Source organism: Amblyraja radiata, chromosome 32 (assembly GCF_010909765.2).
Source record: "Amblyraja radiata isolate CabotCenter1 chromosome 32, sAmbRad1.1.pri, whole genome shotgun sequence".
Lineage (NCBI taxonomy): Eukaryota > Metazoa > Chordata > Chondrichthyes > Rajiformes > Rajidae > Amblyraja > Amblyraja radiata.
This window is the reverse complement of record NC_045987.1, coordinates 29,023,333-29,046,886: the sequence shown is the minus strand read 5'-3', so window position 1 is coordinate 29,046,886 and position 23,554 is coordinate 29,023,333. Positions and strand designations below refer to the sequence as shown.

Genomic DNA, 23,554 nt, shown 5'->3' with positions numbered 1-23,554 from the left:
AATGTAGGCCGGCAGCAGATACAGGTAGGTGTACTCAAACAACAGGCACGGCGTGTGCCCATCCAGTAGAGCCACCATCTCCTTTAGGAGGCTAGATGGCCGTCGGTCGCCTAGGCCCTCCATATGCAGGATCCTAGCAGCACGCACCATCTTGCTTAGGCCATAAATCTGGAGCAGGAGCTCCTTAAGGCCGAGATATTTATCAGTGTTCGGGGGGGCTGCTAGGAAGTCCGTGACCTCTTCAACCGTGTCCTGGTCGAGGACCCCCACCAGGTAATAGAAGCGGGTGGCATCGACCGTGATGCCCCGCAGGTTGAACTGGGCCTCCGCCTGCTGGAACCAGATGAGCGGCCGGGTGGTCCAGAAGTTGGGCCGTTTCACCGAGACCGCGTCCAGAGACAGGGCCGGGCCGGCCTGTGAGGAGGTAGGGCTTTCTCTTCTCTCCATCATGACGCCAATGGACGTCGGGGTTCACCAATGTGGTGCGTGGGTCTCAAAAGGAAGCACGAAGTCCAGTGTTTTGAGAGGCACCTTTAATTATGTTCCTCCCGGTTGTAGGGAAGACCAAACAAGAGAAAGATGGCACCCAAACCCCTGCCTTTAAACCCTCTGGCTAAGGGCCGCCTCCAGACTGAACCACTCCCGTGCCGAGGGGTTCGACAGTATGATGGCACGACCCTTGGGAGCCGCCACACTGTTTTCATACTTTACGTTTCCTTATCTATACACTTCCTTATCTATGTACCGCCTACTCCCCTAACATCAGTCTGAAGAAGGGTCTCGACCCGAAACATCACCCATTCTTTCTCTCCAGAGATGCTGCCTGTCCTGCTGAGTTACTCCAGCTTTTTGTGACTACCTTCGACATTTTTTTTTTTTTTTTTAATTTATGTATTAGAAGTAGACATATTATAAAATGTAGTTACATATTATAGTAAAAAAACTTTTCATATACATCAGTCATACATTATTAAAAATTTCCATTATCAATTGCTTCTGCTTCTAGTGTTTTTATTTTTTATAGAAAGAGGGAAAAAGAGAGGGTATAAAGTAACAAATAAAAAAGAAAGAAAAAAAAAAAACACAACAGAAAAACAAGGGAGGTGGAATGGGTTACCTGTAATACGTCAATGGAGATAGGTTCGTAGGTTATAAAGTATAGCTTTTCATCTGTTCCTGAGTTCAAGTTTCAGTTGGGTCCTCGTGCTGTGCCAATCTATCCCTTCAGATAGTTAATGAATGGAGCCCAAATTTTATGGAAAAGATCTTGTTTGTCCATTAAGACAAGTCTAATTCTTTCTAAGTATAGGGTCTCCGACATTTCCGTAACCCACATTTTAATTGTGGGGGTTGTAGGGCCTTTCCAAAATTTTAATATTAATTTTTTCCCGGTTATTATACTGTAGTTGAGGAAATTTCTTTGGTTTGTTGTGAGTGTTAAGCTTTGTTCTGATATTCCAAGTATTATTAATTTTGTGTCTGGGTCTGAAGTTATTTCAAAAATATCAGTCCAGAAATGTTTAAGTTTTATACAGTTTGCAAACGTATGTGTTAAATTAGCCTCTAGATGTAGACATTTATCACAAAAAGGAGAGATTTGTGGGAAGATTCTATTTAGTTTTATTTTAGTAGTGTAGTCTATGTAAGACCTTGAATTGTATTAAAGTATGTCTGGCATTTAATGTACCTTCGACATTTAATAGACACTTGGACAGGTACATGGCGAGGAAAAATTTAGAGTGATATGGGCCAAATGCTGGCAAATGGGACTAGCTAAGATGGAGCATCTTGGTCGGCATGGAAAAGGTGGACTGAAGGGCCTGTAACCATGCTGTCTTACTGTGAAGAGGATGTTAGGAGGTTGCAGGGTGACCTGGACAGGTTGAGTGAGTGGGCAGATGCGTGGCAGATGCAGTATAATATAGATAAATGTGAGGTTATCCACTTTGGTGGCAAAAACAAGGGGGCAGATTATTATCTCAATGGGGTTAGGTTAGGTAAGGGGGAGGTGCAGCGAGACCTAGGTTCGCTTACAGGTACAGCAGGCAGTGAAGAAAACTAATGGAATGTTGGCCTTCAGAACAACAGGATTTCAGTATAGGAGTAAAGACGTTCTTCTGCAGTTGTATAGGGCTCTGGTGAGACCACATCTGGAGTATTGTGTACAGTTTTGGTCTCCTAATTTGACAGGAGGACATCCTTGTGATTGAGGCAGTACAGCGTAGGTTCACGAGATTGATCCCTGGGATGGCGGGACTGTCATATGAGGAAAGATTGAAAAGACTAGGCTTGTATTCACTGGAGTTTAGAAGGATGAGGGGCTATCTTATAGAAACATATAAAATTATAAAAGGACTGGTCATGCGAGATGGAGGAAAAATGTTCCCAATGTTGGGCGAGTCCAGAAATAAAGGGGCCACAGTCTTAGAATAAAGGGTAGGTCATTTAAGACTGAGGTGAGAAAATACTTTTTCACCCAGAGAGTTGTGAATTTACCGAATTCCATGCCACAGAGGGCAGTGGAGGCCAAGTCACTGGATGGATTTTAGAGAGAGTTAGATAGAGCTCTAGGGGCTAGTGGAGTCAAGGGATATGGGGAGAAGGCAGGCACGGGTTATTGATAGGGGACGATCAGCCATGATCACAATGAATGGCGGTGCTGGCTCGAAGGGCCGAATGGCCTCCTCCTGCACCTATTTTCTATGTGTATATGTTTCTTACTGCAGATGTACATGTCCAGATGCTTATTAAACATTGTGATTGTACCTGCCTCTGCCACTCCTCTCGCAGCTTGTTCCAAATACCAAAAGGTACCTGAGGGTCATCCTTTTCACACAGAGGGTAGTGTATGCATGGAACCCTTCAGCTTCCAACACTCCAGAGGAAATAATCCTCTCCTTGCAACAGGGGTGGGCAACCTTGTTCTGCATAGGGGCCAGGACGCATGTCTGTGAGCAGATGGCGGGCCACATCTATCACATGTTCACATGAATCCCGCCCCGGATGCCAGGCATCGAATCACGTGTTCACATAGATCCCGCCCCTTCGAGGACGCCACCCTGAGCACTGCCCCCTAGTTATGGGCGCTCACGAGCATGGTGCACCTACGGACCATTGCCTTGGCTCAAATACTCACAGTCACTCGTCCCCTGCCTATTGACAACCCCGACAGTGAAGGCCAGACACAGCAGGTGCGCGGCTGTGCCGGTGGCTTTACGCAGGATGCGGTACAGCCAGAGCTCGGCGCTCGGCCCTGCTCCGCGACGCTCGCCGGCACCGCCATTGCGCCCACCAGGAAAAAAATCCGCCTGCGTGACGGATGATTTTGGGTTACGGGCCGCATTCGGGTTGCCGACCCCGCCTTACAGTTTGAATGAAACATTGCCGTGAATCTTTCCAGCTTCATAACATTGTTGGAATAATTTACATAAGATGTGAGTGACTATCAAAATGTAGCTACTTAGCAGTAACTTGTCAGAGAAGGATAACAGTCAAGCAAGAGACTATTCTCTCGATTCAAAGCATGCAGTATTTTTATATAATTTTTCATAGCATAATAGAAAAGGTTAATCACGTACACTTGTCCACAGGGTTAACTATTGTGATCCTGCATTTGGGAACTTTCTACTGAAAAGCAGGCTTCTTTAACCTTGTAGAAAGATTAGGGTGTCACGATGTAGCCTTGAGTTCACAAGCTCTTCTTTGTGTTAAGAGGACTTGTTTTCTTGATTCTATGGGCCACCTGCACCAGGAATATTTCGCCTGGCTCAGAGGGTACGTTCACAGGAGTAACGTTCGATCCCCGCAGAGTGAAGTGCTGCCCATGTTGAAAAACCAAATGGAAGAACAGCTCAATGCTTCCCACAATTCCCACAACATCTTGGGACTGGAACTTGTGTAAAACCCCTTTGGCGTGCTCGGTGGAACACAGATGATTCACAGTATTCCTCAACACATCGTGCTGAACTGTGGAATTTGCCAACCTGCACCTTTTGGTTGTGGACAGATACTTGCATTGGAGAACCTATTGAGTCTTCACTGTTCCAGCAGCAATAGCTGTTTGTCTCCATCCCTGAGAGCCCTTGTTTTGAATGATTTTACAGCTAGTATTTACAACAAGCTTTTACGTGCTGGTTCCCATTGATTCCTCAGCGAGTGTTGTTTTTCCTGATTATGCATCCTTTTGTCTTTTATTTTCCCATTCCTGATCTGAGAATAGTCATGAATAAAGCTCACCTTCACGCAATCTATTATAAATAAACATTGTAAATGGGGATCCCATACAAATATGTACAATTCATAATTTATGTTGGTTGCTCCCCAGGTGCTGAAAGGTTCCAAAAAATTAATCCTATCCGTTAGCTCGGTTGGTCGAATTCCAGGAGGATATGTAACCAATCACATCTACACGTGGGTGGATCCATTGGGTCGAAGTGTTTCACCACCACCTGCTCTTCTTGGGCACAGAAGCAACTCGATTTGGGGTAAAGAGAGCGAGAGGAAGAGCCATCTTCAGCTGCTCCGAGATGGAGATGAGAAGAAGGTAAATTGGATGAGAACTTTCTTGGGTCATCAGCACCGTACTGTTTCCTGTTGAAGGTGGATGTTAAAATTACATATATGAAAGAAGCAAATATCTCAGTGAGAGGCAAATATTGGACCACTCTTCTACATTCTACACTCTTCTAACATTTTTTATGTTACATTGGAGGGCATTATCTACAGGCCCACACTCAAATGTCAACTAATGTGTTTCAAGTCAACTTTAACATCATATGCACAGGTATAGGGAGGTACAGATACAATGAAACATCTTGCTTGCACCTTAATGCTCTTCAAGAGCTTCGGCTCCACCTCTTCCTCGATCTCAAACTGCCCAAGCACATTTGTATTCTCCACACTGATCTTGCTGTCCTCCAAGCCCTTCCCCAAGGTGAATACAGATACAAATTATTTGCTTAGTATATTACGTACATCCTCAGACTCTAAACATAGATTCACTCCTTTGTCCTTGAGTGCTCCTACCTTCTCCCTGGTTATCCTCATTTTTACCGTATGTATTAAAAGCCTTGGGATTTTCCCAATCTGTCTCGCCAATGACATTTCATGGCCCCTTTTGCCCCTTCTAATCATCCTTGAGTTCTTTCTTGCTGGCTTTTGGTTCCTCAGAAGCTCCGACTGATGCGACCTCCTTAAATCTAACATATGGATATTTTTAAGGCACAGATCAATAGATTCTTGATTAGTACGGGTGTTGGGAGTTATGGGGAGAAGACAGAGAATGGGTTTAGGAAGGAGAGATAGATCAACCGTGATTGACAATAGACAATAGACAATAGGTGCAGGAGTAGGCCTTCGGGCCTTCGAGCCAGCACCGCCATTCAATGTGATCATGGCTGATCATCCCCAATCAGTACCCCGTTCCTGCCTTCTCCCCATATCCTCTGACCGTTATTTTTAGGAGCCCTATCTAGCTCTCTCAAAAATAGCGGAGTCAGGGGATATGGGGAGAAGGCAGGAACGGGGTACTGATTGGGGCAAAGTAGACTTGATGGGCCGAATGGCCTAATTCTGCTCCTATCACTTATGATCACCTTGTTGGAAGTGCACTATAGGCAGCAAAATGGTCAACAGGGATTAGAAGAGCAAATGTGTCAGGAGATTGCAGGCAGCTGTAGGACCAATAAGGTTGTCATAGTAGGGAATTTTAACTTTCCCAATATTGACTGGGAATTTCATAGTGCAAAAGGTGTAGATGGGCAGAATTTGTCAAATGTGTTCAGGAAAGTTACCTAAGGCAAAATGTAGATGACCCCACATGGGAGATGGCAACGCTTGATCTGCTCTTGGGAAATTGGGGAGGGCAAGTGAATATTGTGTTCATGGATGAGCCTTATGGAACGCTATGTTCTATTAGATTTTAAATAGTTATGGATAGAGATAGGGGGGCTCACGAGTTAAAATTCTAAATTGGGGCAAGGCCAACTTTGATGATGTTGGGCAGTCACTCGCTCAAGTTGATTTGAACAGGTTGTTTGAAGGAGAAGGAAAAGGAAAGTCTAGAAAGTGGGACGTTTTTAAAATTCTGCTGACAAGAGCTCAGGACATGCATGTTCCTGATAGAGTGAAGGGCAAGGCAGGTGGGCGTCAGCAAGCTTGAATGACAAGAAAAATCAAGGCTATGGTCAAGGACTAAGAAGGAGCCATAGAGCAGGTATAGGCAGCTGGGATCAAGTGTACCCCTGGAGACGTTTCAGGAACTAAGGAGCAAGCTAAAAAAGCCAATCAAGAGGGCAAAAAGGAGACGGGAGATATCTCCGGCAGATAATATAGAGGATAATCCCAAGATATTTTATAAATACATTATGGGGCAAAAGGGTAACCATAGAGAGAATGGGGCCGCTCGGGAATAAAAGGGATCAACTCTGTTGGAGCCACAGGATATGAGCAAGGTCCTCAATGCATATTTTCCCTCTGTTGTTACCATGGGCAAAGTCATGAGACCCTGGGAACTTGGGGCAGCCAATGGAAATGCCTTTAGGGTGGTCAGTATTATGGTGGAGGATGTGCTGAACATCCTAACGTGCAGGATGGCAAATCTCCCGGGCCTGATCAGATATACAGTGCCCTCCATAATGTTTGGGCAAAGACCCATCATTTATTTATTTGCCTCTGTACTGCACAATTTGTGATTTAAAATAGAAAACAAATCACATGTGGTTATAGTGCACATTGTCAGATTTTAACAAAGTCCATTTTTATACATTTTGGTTTCACCACGTAGAAATTGCAGCAGTGTTTATACATAGCCTCCCCATTTCAGGGCACCATAATGTTTGGGACACAGCAATGTCATGTAAATGAAAGTAGTCATGTTTAGTATTTTGTTGCATATCCTTTGCATGCAATGACTGCTTGAAGTCTGCGGTTCATGGACATCACCAGTTGCTGGGTGTCTTCTCTGGCAATGCTCTGCCAGGCCTGTATTGCTTGTTTTTGTTATTATTGTTTTGGGGGCTAGTCTCCTTCAGTTTTCTCTACAGCATATAAAAGGCATGCTCAATTGGGTTCAGATCGGGTGATTGACTTGGCCACTCAAGAATTGACCATTTTTTAGCTTTGAAAAACTCCTTCGTTGCATTACAGTATGTTTGGGATCATTGTCTTGCTGTAGAACGAACCGCCGGCCAATGAGTTTTGAGGTATTTGTTTGAACTTGAGCAGATAGATGCGTCTATACAATTCAAAATTCATTATGCTACCACCATCAGCAGTTGTATCATCAATGAAGATAAGTGAGCCAGTACCTTCTGCAGCCATACATGCGCAGGCCATAACACCCCCACCATCGTGGTTCACAGATGAGGTGGTATGCTTTGGATCTTGGGCAGTTCCTTCTCTCCTCTATACTTTGCTCTTGCCATCACTCTGATATAAGTTAAGGGCCTGTCCCACTTTCACAACCTAATTCACGACCCTTTTTACTCGTGGATATTTTTCATCAGGCTAGAAAAACGCCCCGACCTACTTGATGCCACGAGTACCCACTACTTACCCACGACCTCCTACAACCTCGTGACGACCACGCTGCGAGTATGAGTCAAGGGCAAACTCGGCACAGGTCGTGAATTAGGTTGTGAAAGTGGGACAGGCCCTTTAATCTTCATCTCATCTGTCCACGAGACCTTTTTCCAGAACTGTGGTTGCTCTTTTAAGTACTTTTAAAAAGTAAACTATAACCTGGCCATCCTATTTTTGCAGCTAACCAGTGGTTTGCATCTTACAGAGAAGTCTCTGTATTTCTGTTCACGAAGTCTTCTGCAGACTGCGGACAAATCCACACCTGACTCCTGAAGAGTGTTTCTGATCTGTCAGACAGATGTTTGGGGATTTTTCTTTATTATAGAGAGAATTCTTCTGCCATCATCTGTGGAGGTCTTCCTTGGCCTGCCTTTGCGATTAGTAATCTCTTTGCGATTAATAAGCTCACCAGTGCTCTCTTTCTTCTTAATGATGTTCCAAACAGTTGATCTTGGTGCGTCTAAGGTTTGGCTGATGTCTCTAACAGTTTTATTCTTATTTCTCAGTCTCATAATGGCTTCTTTGACATTCATTGGCACAACTTTGGTCCTCATGTTGATAAACAGCAATAAAGGTTTCCAAAGATGGGGGAAAGACTGGAGGAAAGACTTGGTGCTGAGAGCTCTCTTATACCTGCATTAAGGAGGCAATTAAACACACCTGTGCAATTACAAACACCTGTGAAGCCATGTGTCCCAAACATTATGGTGCCCTGAAATGGCGGGAACTATGTATAAACACAGCTGTAATTTCTACATGATGAAAATAAAATGTATAAAAATGGCCTTTATAAAAATCTGACAATGTGGACTTTAACCATGTGATTTTTTTCTTTATTACAAATCTCAAATTGTGGAGTACAGAGGCAAATAAATAAATGATGGGTCTTTGTCCCAAACATTATGGAGGGCACTGTATCCGAGGATACTGTGGGAAGCTAGAAATGAAATTGCAGGTGCCCAGGTGAGATTTATGAGTCGCCATTAAATGTGGGTTAGATGGGTAAATTTTGTGCCTCTATTTAAGAAGGGCTGCAGGGAAAAGCCTGGGAACTACAGGCCACTGAGACTAACATCTGTGGTCAAAAAGTTACTGGAGAGTATCCTGAGTGCATTTAGATGGACACGGGTTGATAAGCGATATTCACCATGGTTTTGTACATGGGAGATTGTGTCTCATGAATCTTTATGAGTTTTTGAAAATGTGACAAAAAAGGTTGATAAGGGCAGAGCTGTAGACTATACATGGATTTCACTCATACATTTAACAAGTTTCCGCATGGTGGGCTGCTCTGGAAGGTTAGATCGCATGGGATTCAACGATAGAAGGTTGCTTTTCAGACTGGATGCCTGTGATTAGTGGTGTGCCTCAGGATTTGGTGCTGGGCCTTTTGCTGTTTATCATCTGTGTCATTGATTTGGATGAGACATACAAAGCATGATTAGCAAGTTTGCAGATGACACGAAAGTGTGTGGTATTATAGATGGTGAGGATGGTTATCAAATTGCAGCAGGATCTTGATCAGTTGGCCAGGTGGGCTGCGGAATGGCTGATGGAATTTAATACAGAAAAATGTGAGGTGTTGCATTTTGGGAAGTCTAACTGGGCAGGACCCACACAGTGAATGACAGGGCTGGGGTAGTGTTCCAGAGCAGAGGGATCTAGGACTGCAGGTACTTCTATATCTCTCTATATCATCATCGATATCTCACGTTTCCCTTTCCCCTACCTCAATGGGGAAAAAGATCTCGACCCGAAACGTCATCTATTCCTTTTCTCCAGAGATGCTCCCTGATCCTCCAGTGTTTTACGTCTGTCTGCATTACATAGTTCCTTGAAAGTGGTGTCACTGGTAGATAGGGTGGTTAAGAAGGCTTTCGGCACATTGGCCTTTATCAGTCAGAGTATTGACCATAAAACTTGGGAGGTAGACACAAAATGCTGGAGTAAATCAGCGGGACAGGCAGCATCTCTGGAGAGAGGGAATGGGTGACGTTTCGAGTCTAGACTATTCTTCAGACCAATGTCAGGGGAGTGGGTGGGACAAAGATAGAACGTAGTCGGAGACAGTAAGACTGGTGGGAGAACTGGAAAGGGGGAGGGGATAGAGAGAGAAAGCAAGGGCTATTTGAAGTCTGTTTCCGACTAAAAGGTCACTAGTGGACGGGAATGGGGGTAGTGTGGAATGCTCTTGATTCACATTTTCATTGAGTTGTGTGCTTGAATGAATTATCTATAAGTGTATTGACATATTTATTGACATTTATTTAAGTGCTGGGTTGCAGCCAATGTATTTGTTTGAATGCATCAAATCAGGCCGTTGACAGGATTGACTCATTTTTAGAGGCAGTGGAATATCTTGCCGTCATGAACACAACCCCTAATTTTACTTCGGAGTCACGTGAGTGACTACGTGAAGAATCCGCTCAGCGCGCATGCGCGGCATTAACGCCAGCAGCGGGAGTTAGGCGCTCCCGCTACAGAATGAAACGGACCGTCAGTGAGTACCCTGAGGTCGGGTTTCTATTACAGGGGAGCCTTTTTCTGCTTGCGTTTTACAGGCAGAGAAAAAGGCTCTGGAACAAAACTGTCCCTCGTTCAAGGAGGAACGTTTTTCCGTCGGGGAGGGGGGCAGCAACAGGCGGTAGGAGCGTTTACCCGGTGTTCCGCTATTCCCCGACACCGTGCCGAGCCCAGCCCGCTAGTACCTGAGCAGCGGGCTGGATGCATAGCCACCCAAAGAGGCATCCGGCAGGTGTTCCCGATTTCGGACGGGACGTCTCTCCACCCGCACAGGCGGTAGGAACAATTACCGGGCGCTCCGCTATCCCCATCACCGCGCCGAGCCCAGTCCCGCTAGTGCCTGAGCTGCGGGCTGGATGTTTAGCCATCCGAAGAGGCATCCGGCCGGTGGCTTCCGACTTGTCGGTGGGGACGTCTCTCCACCCGCATGGGAGAGAGACAACCGCCTGATCCGCTGGAGCGGCTCCTGGAGCAGGAGCTCCTGCGAGACACGCTACGTGAGGGGCAGTCTCGCTGGAGGGTTCAGGCATACCCTCCACAGTTCCTAGGCACTGCCCATCGCTTCCTCCTTAGTGTGGTTAGCTTTGGGGTGACCAGTGGCTGGGCTGGTCATGAAGAGGGGTCACTGGCTGAACAACATCGGGAGTATGCTTGAGGTACAGGATCAGGAAGAGCTGCTGGGTGTGGCCGCTATGTGGCTCCACCACTAGCGAGATGGCTTTTCAGTCTCAACTGATGGCCAGCTTACTACCTGTTCTTTCAAAAATCTCCAAGACAGGTAGTCATGAGGCGTTGGATTTCATCACGCTTCCCCTAAATTGCATTTACTCAAAGTGGCCACCATTTTGGAGGGTACATTGAGCATCGCTTTTAAAAAAGCCAAAATATCAAAAAATGAATTTGATATCCCTGACGTCGGCTATCATTTTCGCATGCTCTTCCAGAGGGTCACGGTAGTATGGCAAAACACCTGACCTACTGTTCGCAGTGCTCCGCAACTTCTCAGGAAGTTATAAAACCTGCCCTCAACTCAAATTTTTTTACAGGACTGTGAGAACGCCGACCTCACAACCACAGATCCTGCTGTCTGGCTAAGTTACCAACCCAAGCCTAAAAAAATGGACGAAGTGTCCAAAATATCGGCGCAAGAGGGCAGGGTCTGGAATGAGCACCACACGTAAACACGTCAGACAACGTGCAAGACTCGTTGGACCGGCAGGAAACAGAAGAATACCCATAACCATGGAGGTAGGTGGGTCTGGTTCCTACCAACGTATAGAAAATAGGGGCTTAATACTAACAGGGGGGAGATTACACCTGTTTTAAGAAGCACGGGAGTCTATCACAAGTGATCAGTATATACTCAATGGCTTTAGTGGATACAAAATACAATTCATACTAGAAAAATTGCCACCAGTTCAACATTTACCCCAGAGGGTATTTTCCCTCTCCGTTAAAGAAACAAGAGGGACAAGCTGTACTGGTGAGACTAATTACAAAGGGTATCATGGGAAACATGAACCCTTGGAATTCGTATCAAATATTCGTCACTAAACCCAAAAAGATGGTGGATGTCGCATCATCATTGACAACTTCACTAAATATGTTGTTGTTTCAAATGGAAACGGTTGTTACTGCCAAACAACTAATTTCCAAAGGATACTTCATGGCAAGCATTGATCTTAAAGATGTTTACTATTTAGTACCATTCACAAGGATCATCGCAGATACCTGAAATTTACCTGGATGGGGCAGCTATGGCAATTTAAAGCGTTACCCAATGTGAAAATAGGCAAGACCATGGAATTGACTATGTTAGCTGTATCAGCTACCAAACAGTTATTTGAAACCCTGGGATTGTCTTACATCCAGATAAATCTAAGTTGAAGCCATCCACAATCATGGACTACTTGGGCTTCACAATTAATTCAGTCTACGTGAATGTAACTTTGCCAAGAGACAAAACAGTTGAATTGGCACAATCATGCAACAATTTAATGGTCCACGTACTCCCAACTATTCGACAAGTAACAGAGTAATTGGGAATATGGTAGCAGCATTTCCGGCTACACAATTCAGACTTTTGCACTGTCAAAACTTACAAAGAGCAAAGATACAGGCACCAAAACGACATACAGGTCATTATGATCGTGTCATGAAGTCACCCACTGAAGCAATATCATAACTACAGTGGTGGGCAAAAAATGTTTGGCATAATTTCAACCTATTATCATCACTAACAAGTAGTAGATGGACTAACCCAGAATCATCGTTACCACTTACACTGGGCATTAATTATCTACAGATGTTGGGTGACTTTTATGGTTTAAAAGCATATGCACAAATATGCATCACTTGCATGTACGGTTACAAATAGATAATACTACGGTGGTAGCCTACATTAACCATATGGGCGGCATAAAATCGGTATCATGCGACAAGTTGGTCAACACAATTTGGCAATGGTGTGTCGAAAGACATGTTTGGCTATCAGTAACTTACCTGCCAGGTAAGCTAAATACAGTGGCAGACACCAGGTCACGTAAATTTAATGACAATGGATGTTAAACCCCAAATAATTTGCAAAACTTATCATGCAATATGGCACGCCAGATATCGATTTATTTGCATCAAGGCTAAATCACCAGGTACCTATGTATGTCGCTTGGGAACCAGACCCTGAGGCAGCAGCGGTAGATGCGTTCGCGCTGGATTGGGGAAATTCTTCTTCTATGCATTTCCTCCCTTCTGCCTCATCAGTTGGGGACTACGCACAATACAAATGGACTCTGCTTCAGGTATTTTGATAGTACCCGACTGGCCTACGCAGCCATGGTTCCCAAAACTCCATGACATGGTTGTGGAAACTCCGATGGTATCCCCAGTGACCCAGAGTTATTAACACCCAGTGTCGGGCACAAGCCACCCGTGCCATGAAAATCAAACTCCTGGGTTGCAGATTCTGCACAAACCACTTCTGGGACTGGGATTATCAGAACAAACCATCGACACCATGTCAGCATCCCTTCGAACATCCACTAAAAAAACAGCACTTGTCCAGCATCAAGAAATGGGAGAAGTACTGCTTGGATAAAGGGACCACCTACTCAACCGCTACAGTTACCAACGTACTGGAATTCCTGGCAAACCTTCACCACGATGAAGGACTCGGCTACAGAGCCATCAACACGGCTAGAAGTGCCATGCCTGTCTATTTAAAACCAGCTCCAGGACAACAGGCCATGGGGTCCCACCCGCTGGTGGTCAAACTAATGAAGGGTATTTACAACTCTAACCCCCTAGACCAAGGTACACCCATACATGGGATGTCAGTGTGGTCCTGACATACCTCAGGGGATGGCCACCAGCCAGACCCCTTAACCTGGAACAATCTATGCTCAAAACACTCATGTTGATGGCACTTGTATCTGCACAGAGGGTCCAGTCACTACACCTATTGCGACTGGACAACATGATCACAGCTCCAGACCAGATCTGTCGTTATCCAGCGACTGATCAAACAGAGCAGACCAGGAACACCTAATCCAGTCGTGGAATTCCGGGCTTACCCACCAGAACCACGGTTATGTGCCATGACCCACCTACTATCCTACATAGACACAACCAAAATATTCGAGGGAGATGAAAAACCTTGTGGGTCAGTCATAAATAACCTTATGGTCGGGTGACGAGCCAAACCATTGCGAGATGGCTCAAGCAGGTGCTAAAAACTGCTGGGATAAACACTAACATGTACAAATTTTATTCCACCAGGGCAGCATCCATGTCGACGGCTAAAAGAATGGACATGCCTATAGACCATATCCTGGCTACGGCAGGATGGTGGGGGAGAAAGACCGTTCAGAAATTTTATAATAAGCCGTTGGCAAAACCTGTTTTATTTGCAGTAAAGATTTACGGACTGCAAATATTTAATTTAAGCCCAGGGGAGCAATTTAATTTCTTTGTTGTTATTGTTTAAAACATACCATTGTGTTTTTCTACAAACAGATTCATTGGTTGATTACGATAACACTTCCTCCCTCAAGAACTTCGGCAGTGAGTGAAATAAAACTGTTACACGGTTTGAAATCACAGAGCTTTGAAGTCTTCACGTAGTCACTCACCTGACTCCGAAGTAAAATAGTAAGATTAAACGAGAACTTACCAGTTTGAAGTTTGATCTGTAGGGGGTATGCCGACCTGTAGGGGGTATGGCTGCCTAGCCTGCAGCTGTCTGTTTTTCATTTCTTTTTTCTTATTTTTAGTTAGTTTAGTGTTTTGTTTTTAAGGAGTTCTAGCTTTTTTATGTGTGGGGGGGGGGGGGGGAAGGGGGAAACTAATTTTTAGGGTCCCTACCTGATCGGAGATGCAGCTTTTCTCCGGGCTGCACTTTCGACCCGTCCTCGCGGCCTACCAGCGGGCCTGGAGCGGCATTTCCTGAGGGGACCGCCCGGAGCATCGGCGGCATCGGCATCGGCGGCAGCGGAGCTGCGGGTGTGAGGACGGCGGTGCAGCGCTGGAGCGCCATTGCGGGGCGGGCGGTGCCTTGCCTGGGTCGCCGCGCTGGAACTCCGGTGAGCTGGGACCGGCGTTAAAAACATCGCGGAGCTGCGGGCGGCGGCGCTGAACTTTACATTGGGAGCCTGGGATCTCGCGACGAGATCGCCAGTTGAGCTCCATTCGGCGCGGCCTTGTCGGCTCCGGAAGCCACGGTCTCAAGTAGGGAGGCGGCCGTTCCAGGGTTCCCATGCCGCTGAGAGGACTCTCCCGACGCCGGAACATCATCACCCGGCGAGGACGGCCTGGAACATCGGGCCTCCGTAGAGGCAACTGTGGAGGCCTCAATAGGCCCGACTATGGGTGGACATTGGGGATGGGACTGGACTTTGTGCCTTCCCCCATAATGGGAACCATTGTGGGGGGATGTTTTTATGTTAAAGCTATTTATTATTGTTATGTTTGTATTCTTTTTTATGTGCTGCATTGGCAAAAGGAATTTCACTACATCTAGGTGTATGTGACAATAAATCAACCTTTGAACCTTTGAACCTTTGATTTTATGAGGAGTTACGATGAGGGATTACGTGCCCTCCGCTCCCACCCTCATAATATGGGTCAAACTGATAACTGATGTCTACTTTTCTTTACTATGTTTACTTCAATAACTGTGTCTATCTGTGATTCCTCACCGCTGCTTGGAAGTATTCCGCGCATGCGCGCTGAGCGGGTTCTTCACGTAATCCCTCATCGTAACTCCTCATAAAATACAGATCAAACTTCAAACTGGTAAGCTCGTTTAATCTTACTATTTTATATCACAAAGGATCTAGACAATTGAGGGTTTTTTTCAGGTACAGCATTACTTTGATGGCAGAAATTTCCTTTGGTTTGTCCTCTCTAATCATTGGTCTTTTTCTCTGTTGATTTTTCAGGTAAACCTTGTCCTTGAAGATGGCAAGTCCCTGGGCTTGATGGTCCGAGGTGGTGCTGAGTATGCCCTGGGAATCTACATCACGGGTGTGGACCAGGGATCTGTAGCAGAAGTCACTGGACTGAAGGTACTTTATAATACATGACACATTTTCCAAAGAGGAAAGCCAGAATGCTGAGTTATACAGATCCCAATGACATGGTCAAATAGTAATTTTAACCATTTGTCCCAATACAAAATATCTTTGTGTTTACATATGCAGTGTTTTAGAGCTTTGATGTGGTTTGGCTGGAGTTTCCCACGACAGTATACGCCAGATTGTTTTTGGACACTGGGGTGGCTGCATTTCTTTTCTATTCCGAGTAGTGCTGAAAATACAGTGATGGATGCTCTCCTTGCTTTGCTACACTATTCAACATCAACTATGTTATGCATTCACCTGAATTTATTTTTATTTATTCATTCAAGGGATGTGGGCTTTGCAGATTAATATCCCATTCCTCATTTTTAAGCAGAGTGCAGGAAATTCGTTGGGTCATTCCCCTCAACTACAAGTATGCGCATTTGGATACTGTTGGGGGCATGGGGAGAGCAGCGATAGAAGTCAGGCCTCATTCAGAGGCACAGCAGGGAAGCAACAAGACAGGCCGAGATAAAGTGATAGAAGACTCGTTGGTTAGGTGGGCAGACAAGAGATTCTGTGGCAGCAAACAAGATTCTAGGAAAGGCGTGTTGCCCCCTTGATGCGAGGGACCAGGATGTCTTGGAGCGGCTATAGAACATTGAAGAGGGAGGGTGAGCAGCCAGAAATTGTTGTCCATGTCGGCACCAATGATGTCAGTAGGAAAGGGGATGTGGTCCTGCAGAATGAATACAGGGAGCAGGCAAAAGGTTAAAAAGCAGTATCTCAAGGGTAGTAATCTCTGAATGACTCCTGGTGCCACATGCTCGTGGGGGTAAGGACAATAAGGTGAATGCGTGTCTAATGAGTTGCAGGGAGCAGAGATTCTGATATTTGGATCATCGGGATCTCTTCTCGGGCAGAGGCGACCTGTACAAGAGGGATGGGATGCAGCTGAACTGGATGGGAACCAATATCCATGCAGGTTTGCTAGTGCTACTCAGGAGGGTTTAAACTAGATTGACAGGTAGTTGGAATCCAATGCAGGACTGATGGAGGCAAGAAGCTGAAGTCAGTATGGAAAGCAATGAAAGCACGTTCAGTAGACAGGATAGGCAAGCCAGACAGAGCAGAGAATGAGGCCGGATGTTGGATTAAGTTACATTTATTTCAATGTGAGAGGCCTTACGGATAAGGCTGATGAATTCATGACTTGAATAGGTTTGTACAACTGGGATGTTATAGACGAAAGGGAAGCCGGCTCAGGGAGGGAAAGGACTAGCAGTCGAATGTTCTAAGGCACAGGTGCTACAGATGAGTTGGAGATGAGCATAAAGAAGAGAGTTTGTTGCTTTGCTGATTAAGGAGAGACAAGGAGTGTGCTGGTGAGCAGCCATTTTGAGAGGAGAGAAAGCATTTTGAAAAATCGCACGAGAGTTGAAAATAAGCTTTTTTCATTCAAAATGAAATGGGACATTCAAATAGCAGGCACTTGATTAGCACAGGAAGAGACATGCCAGCCATTAAAAGGAAGTCAATGTTTAGCAGGGCAGCCATGTTGGACAAGAGGCTGCGTTGAGGTAAAGTGGCATATTGAGAGTCAGTACAGTACTGATGCTTTGGCTCAGGTGGCTTGGGTGAATGTGCTGAGAAAAGTGTAAAGGCAGGAGTAAGGTAGGGTCTGGTTTTCTGTGTAATTCTTCCTAGGTTTTTGGTGTCCCAGAGATGGTAGATATGATAGTGGAATGATCCTCCTGCAGGATGTTGGAAGTCAGGGGGATTTCCAGTGCCCCTGAGGACTTCACCTGCAGTAAGTGAGTTCAGCTGCAGCTCCTTACCGACTGCGTTAAGGAATTAAGAGCTGCAGGTGGATGACCTCAGGATTATCTGGGGTGTGAGAGTGTGAAAGATAGGAGTTACAGTGAGGTCATCACGTCTACAGTACAGGCAGGAAGAAGATGGGTGAACACCAGGAAAGGGAGGAGGCAGAGAGGGCAGGAATCCCCTGGGCGGTTCCCCTCCACATTGGGTATACTCCTTTTGATGCTATTGTGGGGGAGGACTGGTCAGGGGAGAGCAACATCAGCAGGTCCAGCCTGGCTCTAAGGCACAGCCGGGAAGGGAAGTCAGACAGAGCCATATAGTGATAGGTGTGTCATTATTTAGAGACACAGACAGGAGGTTGTGTGGAAGCAATCGAGACTCCAGGATGCTGTGTTGCCTCCCTGGTGCCAGGGTCCAGGATGTGTCGGTGCGGTTGCAAAACATTTTCAAGAGGGAGGGGGAGCAGCCAGAAGTCGTTGTGCACATTGGCATATATTACATAGCTTGGAAAATGGATGAGGTCATGGGAAGTGAATATAGGTTTCAAGGTCAGTTTATTGTCACATGTACCAATTAAGGTACAGTGAAATTCAAATTACCATACAGCCATACTAAAAAAAAGCAACTAAATTCAAACTACATAGAAGTTAACTTCTATGCGGATTCCCCACATTCCTCACTGTGATTGAAGGCAATAAAGTCCAATACTCTTCGTCTTTTATTCTCCCGCGGTCGGGACAGTCGAACCATCCGCAGTCGGGGTGATCGAAGCTCCCGCTGCCAGCGGTTCGAAGCCTCTGCAATGGGTCGATCGAAGCCCCCGCGTCCAGGTGATCGAAGCTCCCGCGTCAGGGCGGTTGAAGCCCCCGCGTCCAGGTGATCGAAGCCCCCGCGTCCAGGTGATCGAAGCTCCCGCGTCCAGGTGATCGAAGCTCCCGCGTCCAGGTGATCGAAGCCCCCGCGTCCAGGTGATCGAAGCTCCCGCGTCAGGGCGGTTGAAGCCCCCGCGTCCAGGTGATCGAAGCTCCCGCGTCAGGGCGGTTGAAGCCCCCGCGTCCGGGTGATCGAAGCTCCCGCGTCAGGGCGGTTGAAGCCCCCGCGTCCGGGTGATCGAAGCTCTCGCGTCAGGGCGGTTGAAGCCCCCGCGTCCGGGTGATCGAAGCTCCCGCTGCCAGCGGTTCGAAGCCTCTGCAACGGGGCGATCGAAGCTCCTGCGACTCGGAGTTCCCGGTCGGCCTCTGATCAGAGACCGCAAGCTCCGTGATGTTAAAGTCCTGCGGTGGAGATCAAAGTTCGATCCCTGGCAAAGGGATCGCCAGCTCACGATGTTAAAGTCCCACAGGCACCCGCAATGTAGCTCTAGCAAAGGCCACCAACTCCTCGACGTTAGGCCACAATGCGGACGGAGATATAATACGGAAAAGGAAAAAAAACGGATCTCCGTCGAGTTAAGAAATTTGAAAAAGTTTCCCCCAACTCCCGACCCCCCATATAAAACATGCTAGAGAACACTAAAAACAAACATTTAACACCTACAAACAAACAACAAAGAAAGAAGGGACCGACAGACTGTTGGCGAGGCATATAGGGAGTATGGCAAAAGATTAAAATGTGGGACCTCGAAGGTAGTGATCTCCAGATTACTCCTCGTGCCACCTACTAGTGAGGATAGAAATTGGAGGATGAAACAGATGAGTGCGTAACTGAGGAGTTGGTGTAGGAGACAGGGATTCATTCTTGGACAGAGATTACCTGTACAAGAGGGATGGGTTGCATCTGAACTCGAGGGGGACCAGTATCATTGTGGGGAGGTTTGCTAGTGTTATTTTGGCGGGTTTAAACTAGAGAGGCAGGGGGGTGGGAACCAGAGTAGTAGGTCAGAAATTGTAAGTGGTGGGAAGGTAGAGATTAGGACCAATAAGTCTTAAAAGAAAGAAAGGCAGGGAGAGGTGAGATAATATGGTGATACTGATGGGTGTGTTTATTTCAGTGCATGGAATATTGTGGAGAACGTAGATGAACTTAGAGTCTGGACTGATGCTTGGGGCAATAATGTTGCGGCCACTGAGGACATGTGGTTGTGAGTGGGACACTATTACTGGCTCAATGTTTCTGGGTTTCTAGAGGGAGGCAAAAGAGATGGAGCAGTTGTGCTACTAATCAGGGAGACAGTCACTCAGAGAGCATTCAGAGAGGATAATTGAGAGGGTTCGTCTGCTAAAGTAATATGGGTGGAGCTTAGAAATGACCAAGATTCAAGCACTCTAATGGGATTGTACTATAGCCCCCCTGTAGAAAGCAGGAGGTAGGGGAACAGATCTGTAGACAGGTTACCAAGAGATACAAAAGCGACATGGTTGTCCTAGTAGGTGACTTTAACTTCCCCAATATTAACTGGGGCGTGCTCAGTGCCAAAGTCTTAGACGGGGCAGAATGTGTGAGGTGCATCGAAGAGGGTTTCTTGAAACTATATGTGGGTAGTCCAAACCGAGAAGGGAACATACTAGACCTTGTGTTGGGAAATGAGCCTGGCCAGGCGACAGGCGCTCCATTGAAAGAGCTTTTTGGGGGTAGTGATCACAACTCCTTAAGTTTTAAGATTGCTTTGAATAGGAAGGAGACTGGGCCTTAAGGGAAGGGACTAAATTGGAGTGAGGCAAATTACAACTTTATAGGGCAGGAGTTTGGGAGGGTACACTGGGAGTAATTGTTATTGGGTGACTCCATTTCAGACGTGTGGTAGTTGTTTAAAGATCAATGATCGAAGTGCAGGATCAGCATGTTCCAGGAAGGAGGACGGATAAGGAAGGCAATGTAAGGGATCCATGGGTTACCAAAGATATTGTAAATGTGGTCAAGAAGACAAAGGAAGCATATGTCAGGTTTAAGAAGGTGGCATTAGACGCGACTAATGAGGAATATAAAGCGAGTAGGAAAGAACTCAAGCAAGTGATTAGTTAGGCCTAAAGGGGCCATGAAATGTCATTGGCGAATCGGATTAAGCAAAGTTTGAAATTAGTTAGGAATTTGAAATTAAGAAGGTGGTGGTGCTGAGGCTCTTGAAGAGCATGAAGGTGGATCCACAGGGCCTGATGGGGTCTATCCCAGAGTTATTGAGGGAGGCAAGAGAGGAGATTGTGCGGACCTTGACAAGCATTTTTGTTTCTCCTCTAGTCACAGGCTAAGTCCCGAAGGAATGGAGAGTGGTCAATGTTGTTCGATGAGAAGGGAAATAGACATAATCCAGGGAACTATAGACCATCGAGAGAATTATTTGAGATGGGATTTAACTCCTATTTGGAAGAGAATGGGCTAATTAGGGATAACCAACAGAGCTTTGTACACAGCAGGTCGTGTTTCAGTAAGGATTGAGTTTCTGAGGAGGTGGCAAAGGAGGTTGATGAAGGCAGCACAGTAGATGTGGTATACATGGATTTTAGTAAGAGTTTTGATAAGGTTGCTCATGGTAGGCTGATCATGGAAGATTAAGATGTGCAGGATTCACTATGACTTGGTCATATGGATTCAGAACTGGCTTATTCATAGAAGAAACAGGGTTGTGGTGGAAGGTAGATATTCTAGTTGGAGGTCTATACCAGTGGAGTTCCGCAGGGACCTGTGCTGAGTCCCCTGATGTTTGTGATATATATAAATGACCTGCAAGATCTTGATCAGCTGGGCAAGTGACCTGTGGAATGGCTACAGGATTTTAATGCAGATAAGTGTGAGGTATTGATTCTGTTAAGGCAAACCAGGGCAAGGCCCTCACAATGAATGGTGGGTTCCACGGAGGTGTTGTAGAGTATAAGGATCTGGGAGTACAGAAACTTAGTTCCTGAAAGTGGCGTCAGAGAAGAAAGGTGTTAAATAAAGCCTGGTCGATATGGACAGGTTGGGCGAAGGGCTTGTTTCCTTGCTGTATGACTCTTATGACTACCTGCATCAAACGCCATTCACTATTTCTCAGCCACTAGTCCAACTGATCATTACTCTGCTGTAATTTCTAATAACCATATTCACTATGAATAGACAATAGACACTGGATGCCAATTGGAGCTCTTTCCGTTCACACACACACGCTGAAGATGTTTTGTCAGCGTGTGTGTGTGAACGGAAAGAGCTCCAATTGGCATCCAGTGTTGAGTGGTACACCTCAGGGCACAGTACTTGGCCCACACCTATTTTTGCTTTACATAAATGACATCCATGAAAAAGTCACAAGTACGACCAGACTATTCGCTGATGATTGTTTGCTGTACCGTCCAATTAAGTCAGCTGATGATGAAGATGCTCTCCAAAAGGATCTCGATACTATGGTTGAGTGGTCACAACAATGGGGCATGCAGTTCAACCCTTCCAAATGTGAAACCATGCGTGTCACCAGAAAGAGGAATCCAGGCGAAACATCTTACAATATACTTGGTGCCACCCTTGAAGAATCCGAACAAACCAAGTATCTTGGCATCAAATTGCAGAATGATCTGCGTTGGAATGGTCAGACTCATCATGCAACGGTGAAAGCAACAGGTGTCCTAAACTTTCTGAGGCGCAACTTTCATCATTGTACAACTTCTGTCAAGGAGAAGCTATACTTCACCCTCGTTAGACTTCACCCTCGTTAGACTACGCAGTTGCAGCATGGGACCCATACACAAATAAAAAAAAATCTTCCATCGAACGTGTCCAAAGACAGGCAGCTCGATTTGTTACTAACACTTATGAGAGAGAAGCGAGTGTCACCAAACTTCTGAATTCTCTGGGGTGGAACCCACTCCAAGACAGACGTGAAGCTCACTGTTTGACCTATTTTTACAAAATGTTAAATGGTCAGCTCGACATAGATTACAAGACCTACACCAAACCCAAACCAATTAGGAGCAGACGAGGGCATTCGATCCAATTTGTGATCCCAGCTACAAAGACAGATGTGTACAGCAATTCGTTCTTCCCCCGCACAATTAAAGCATGGAATAATCTCCACCCTACTATAGTTATCCAACCAGATGCAACTACATTTAAAGTAGCTCTTTCTTCCCAATAACCCTTTCTGGCTTAAGCCCTCCCTTCACCACCTCCAGTTTAAATTCCATTTGGAATATTTTGGAGGACCAAGAATAGGCGCAGGAGTAGGCCATTCAGCCCTTTGAGCCAGCACCACCATTCAATATGATCATGGCTGATCATCCACAATCAGTACCCCATTCCTGCCTTCTCGCAATATGCCATGGGCGGAAATCCCGGAGGGGGGACACGTCCCCCCCAAGTTTTGAGAGATGGGGGACAATCCCCCCCCCCCCCCATGTTTTGTAATCCGGATTTTAAAACTCGGTGAAATAAAAATCTATTAAATATCTCCACTTTCCGCGAGACAGTGGGGGTGAGACTGATGATCGAGGCGAGATTCGACGAGAGAGACGTCAGTCAGCAGGCAGTGGGGGGGGGACCCTGATGATTCAGCGCAATGATTGGAGGAGGACGGTGTCGGTCATAGGCGGAAGTGGGAGGGGGGGGTGGGACTGAGGATAGAGCGCGGTGATTGGAGGAGGGAGATGTCCTGGTGCAGTAAAGATCATAGAGCGGAGTTCACGGGGCTTTTCATCGCCCGGCCCGGCGTGGCTTAAAATCGGCCACGGGATCTTCCACCACCCCGCGGTCAAATTGCGGCGTCAAGGCTCCCAATGTTGAAGCCCCCGCCGGGCGATGAAAGGCCCCGCGAACGGGCCGATTGAAGCCCCACAATTTGGGGCGGACGAAGCTGCTGTTGCTGGAGTTTGGAATCGGTCACCAACCAGGTCAGCTCCCGATGTTATCGTCCACAGGACCCACGGCTGAAGCCTCCAAAGCATCGCGTGCGTGTGTGTGTGTGCATGTGCGCGCAGCGCTAAGAAATCGTGTGTGTCCCCCCCCCCCCTATGTTTTGATTCTATCTCTATCAAACTCTCTCTTTAAAGCATCCAGAGAATTGGCCTCCGCTGCCGTCTGAGGCAGAGAATTCCACAGATTCACAACCCTCTGTGTGAAAATGTGTTTCCTCATCTCCGTTCTAAATGGCGTACCCCTTATTCTGAAAC

General features: G+C 46.3%; 1 protein-coding gene across 4 annotated transcripts in view; it reads left to right on the top strand.

Annotated features, from left to right (window-relative positions):
• The window catches only part of whrn (whirlin), a 190,508-nt gene that overhangs the window by 69,101 nt on the left and 97,853 nt on the right, over positions 1-23,554 (top strand). For all 4 annotated transcript variants that reach the window (XM_033049267.1, XM_033049269.1, XM_033049268.1 and 1 more), the window contains 2 exons: positions 4,325-4,543; positions 15,540-15,665. In XM_033049267.1, the coding sequence (XP_032905158.1) occupies positions 4,325-4,543; positions 15,540-15,665 (345 nt within the window). The remainder of the gene's footprint in view (positions 1-4,324; positions 4,544-15,539; positions 15,666-23,554) is intronic.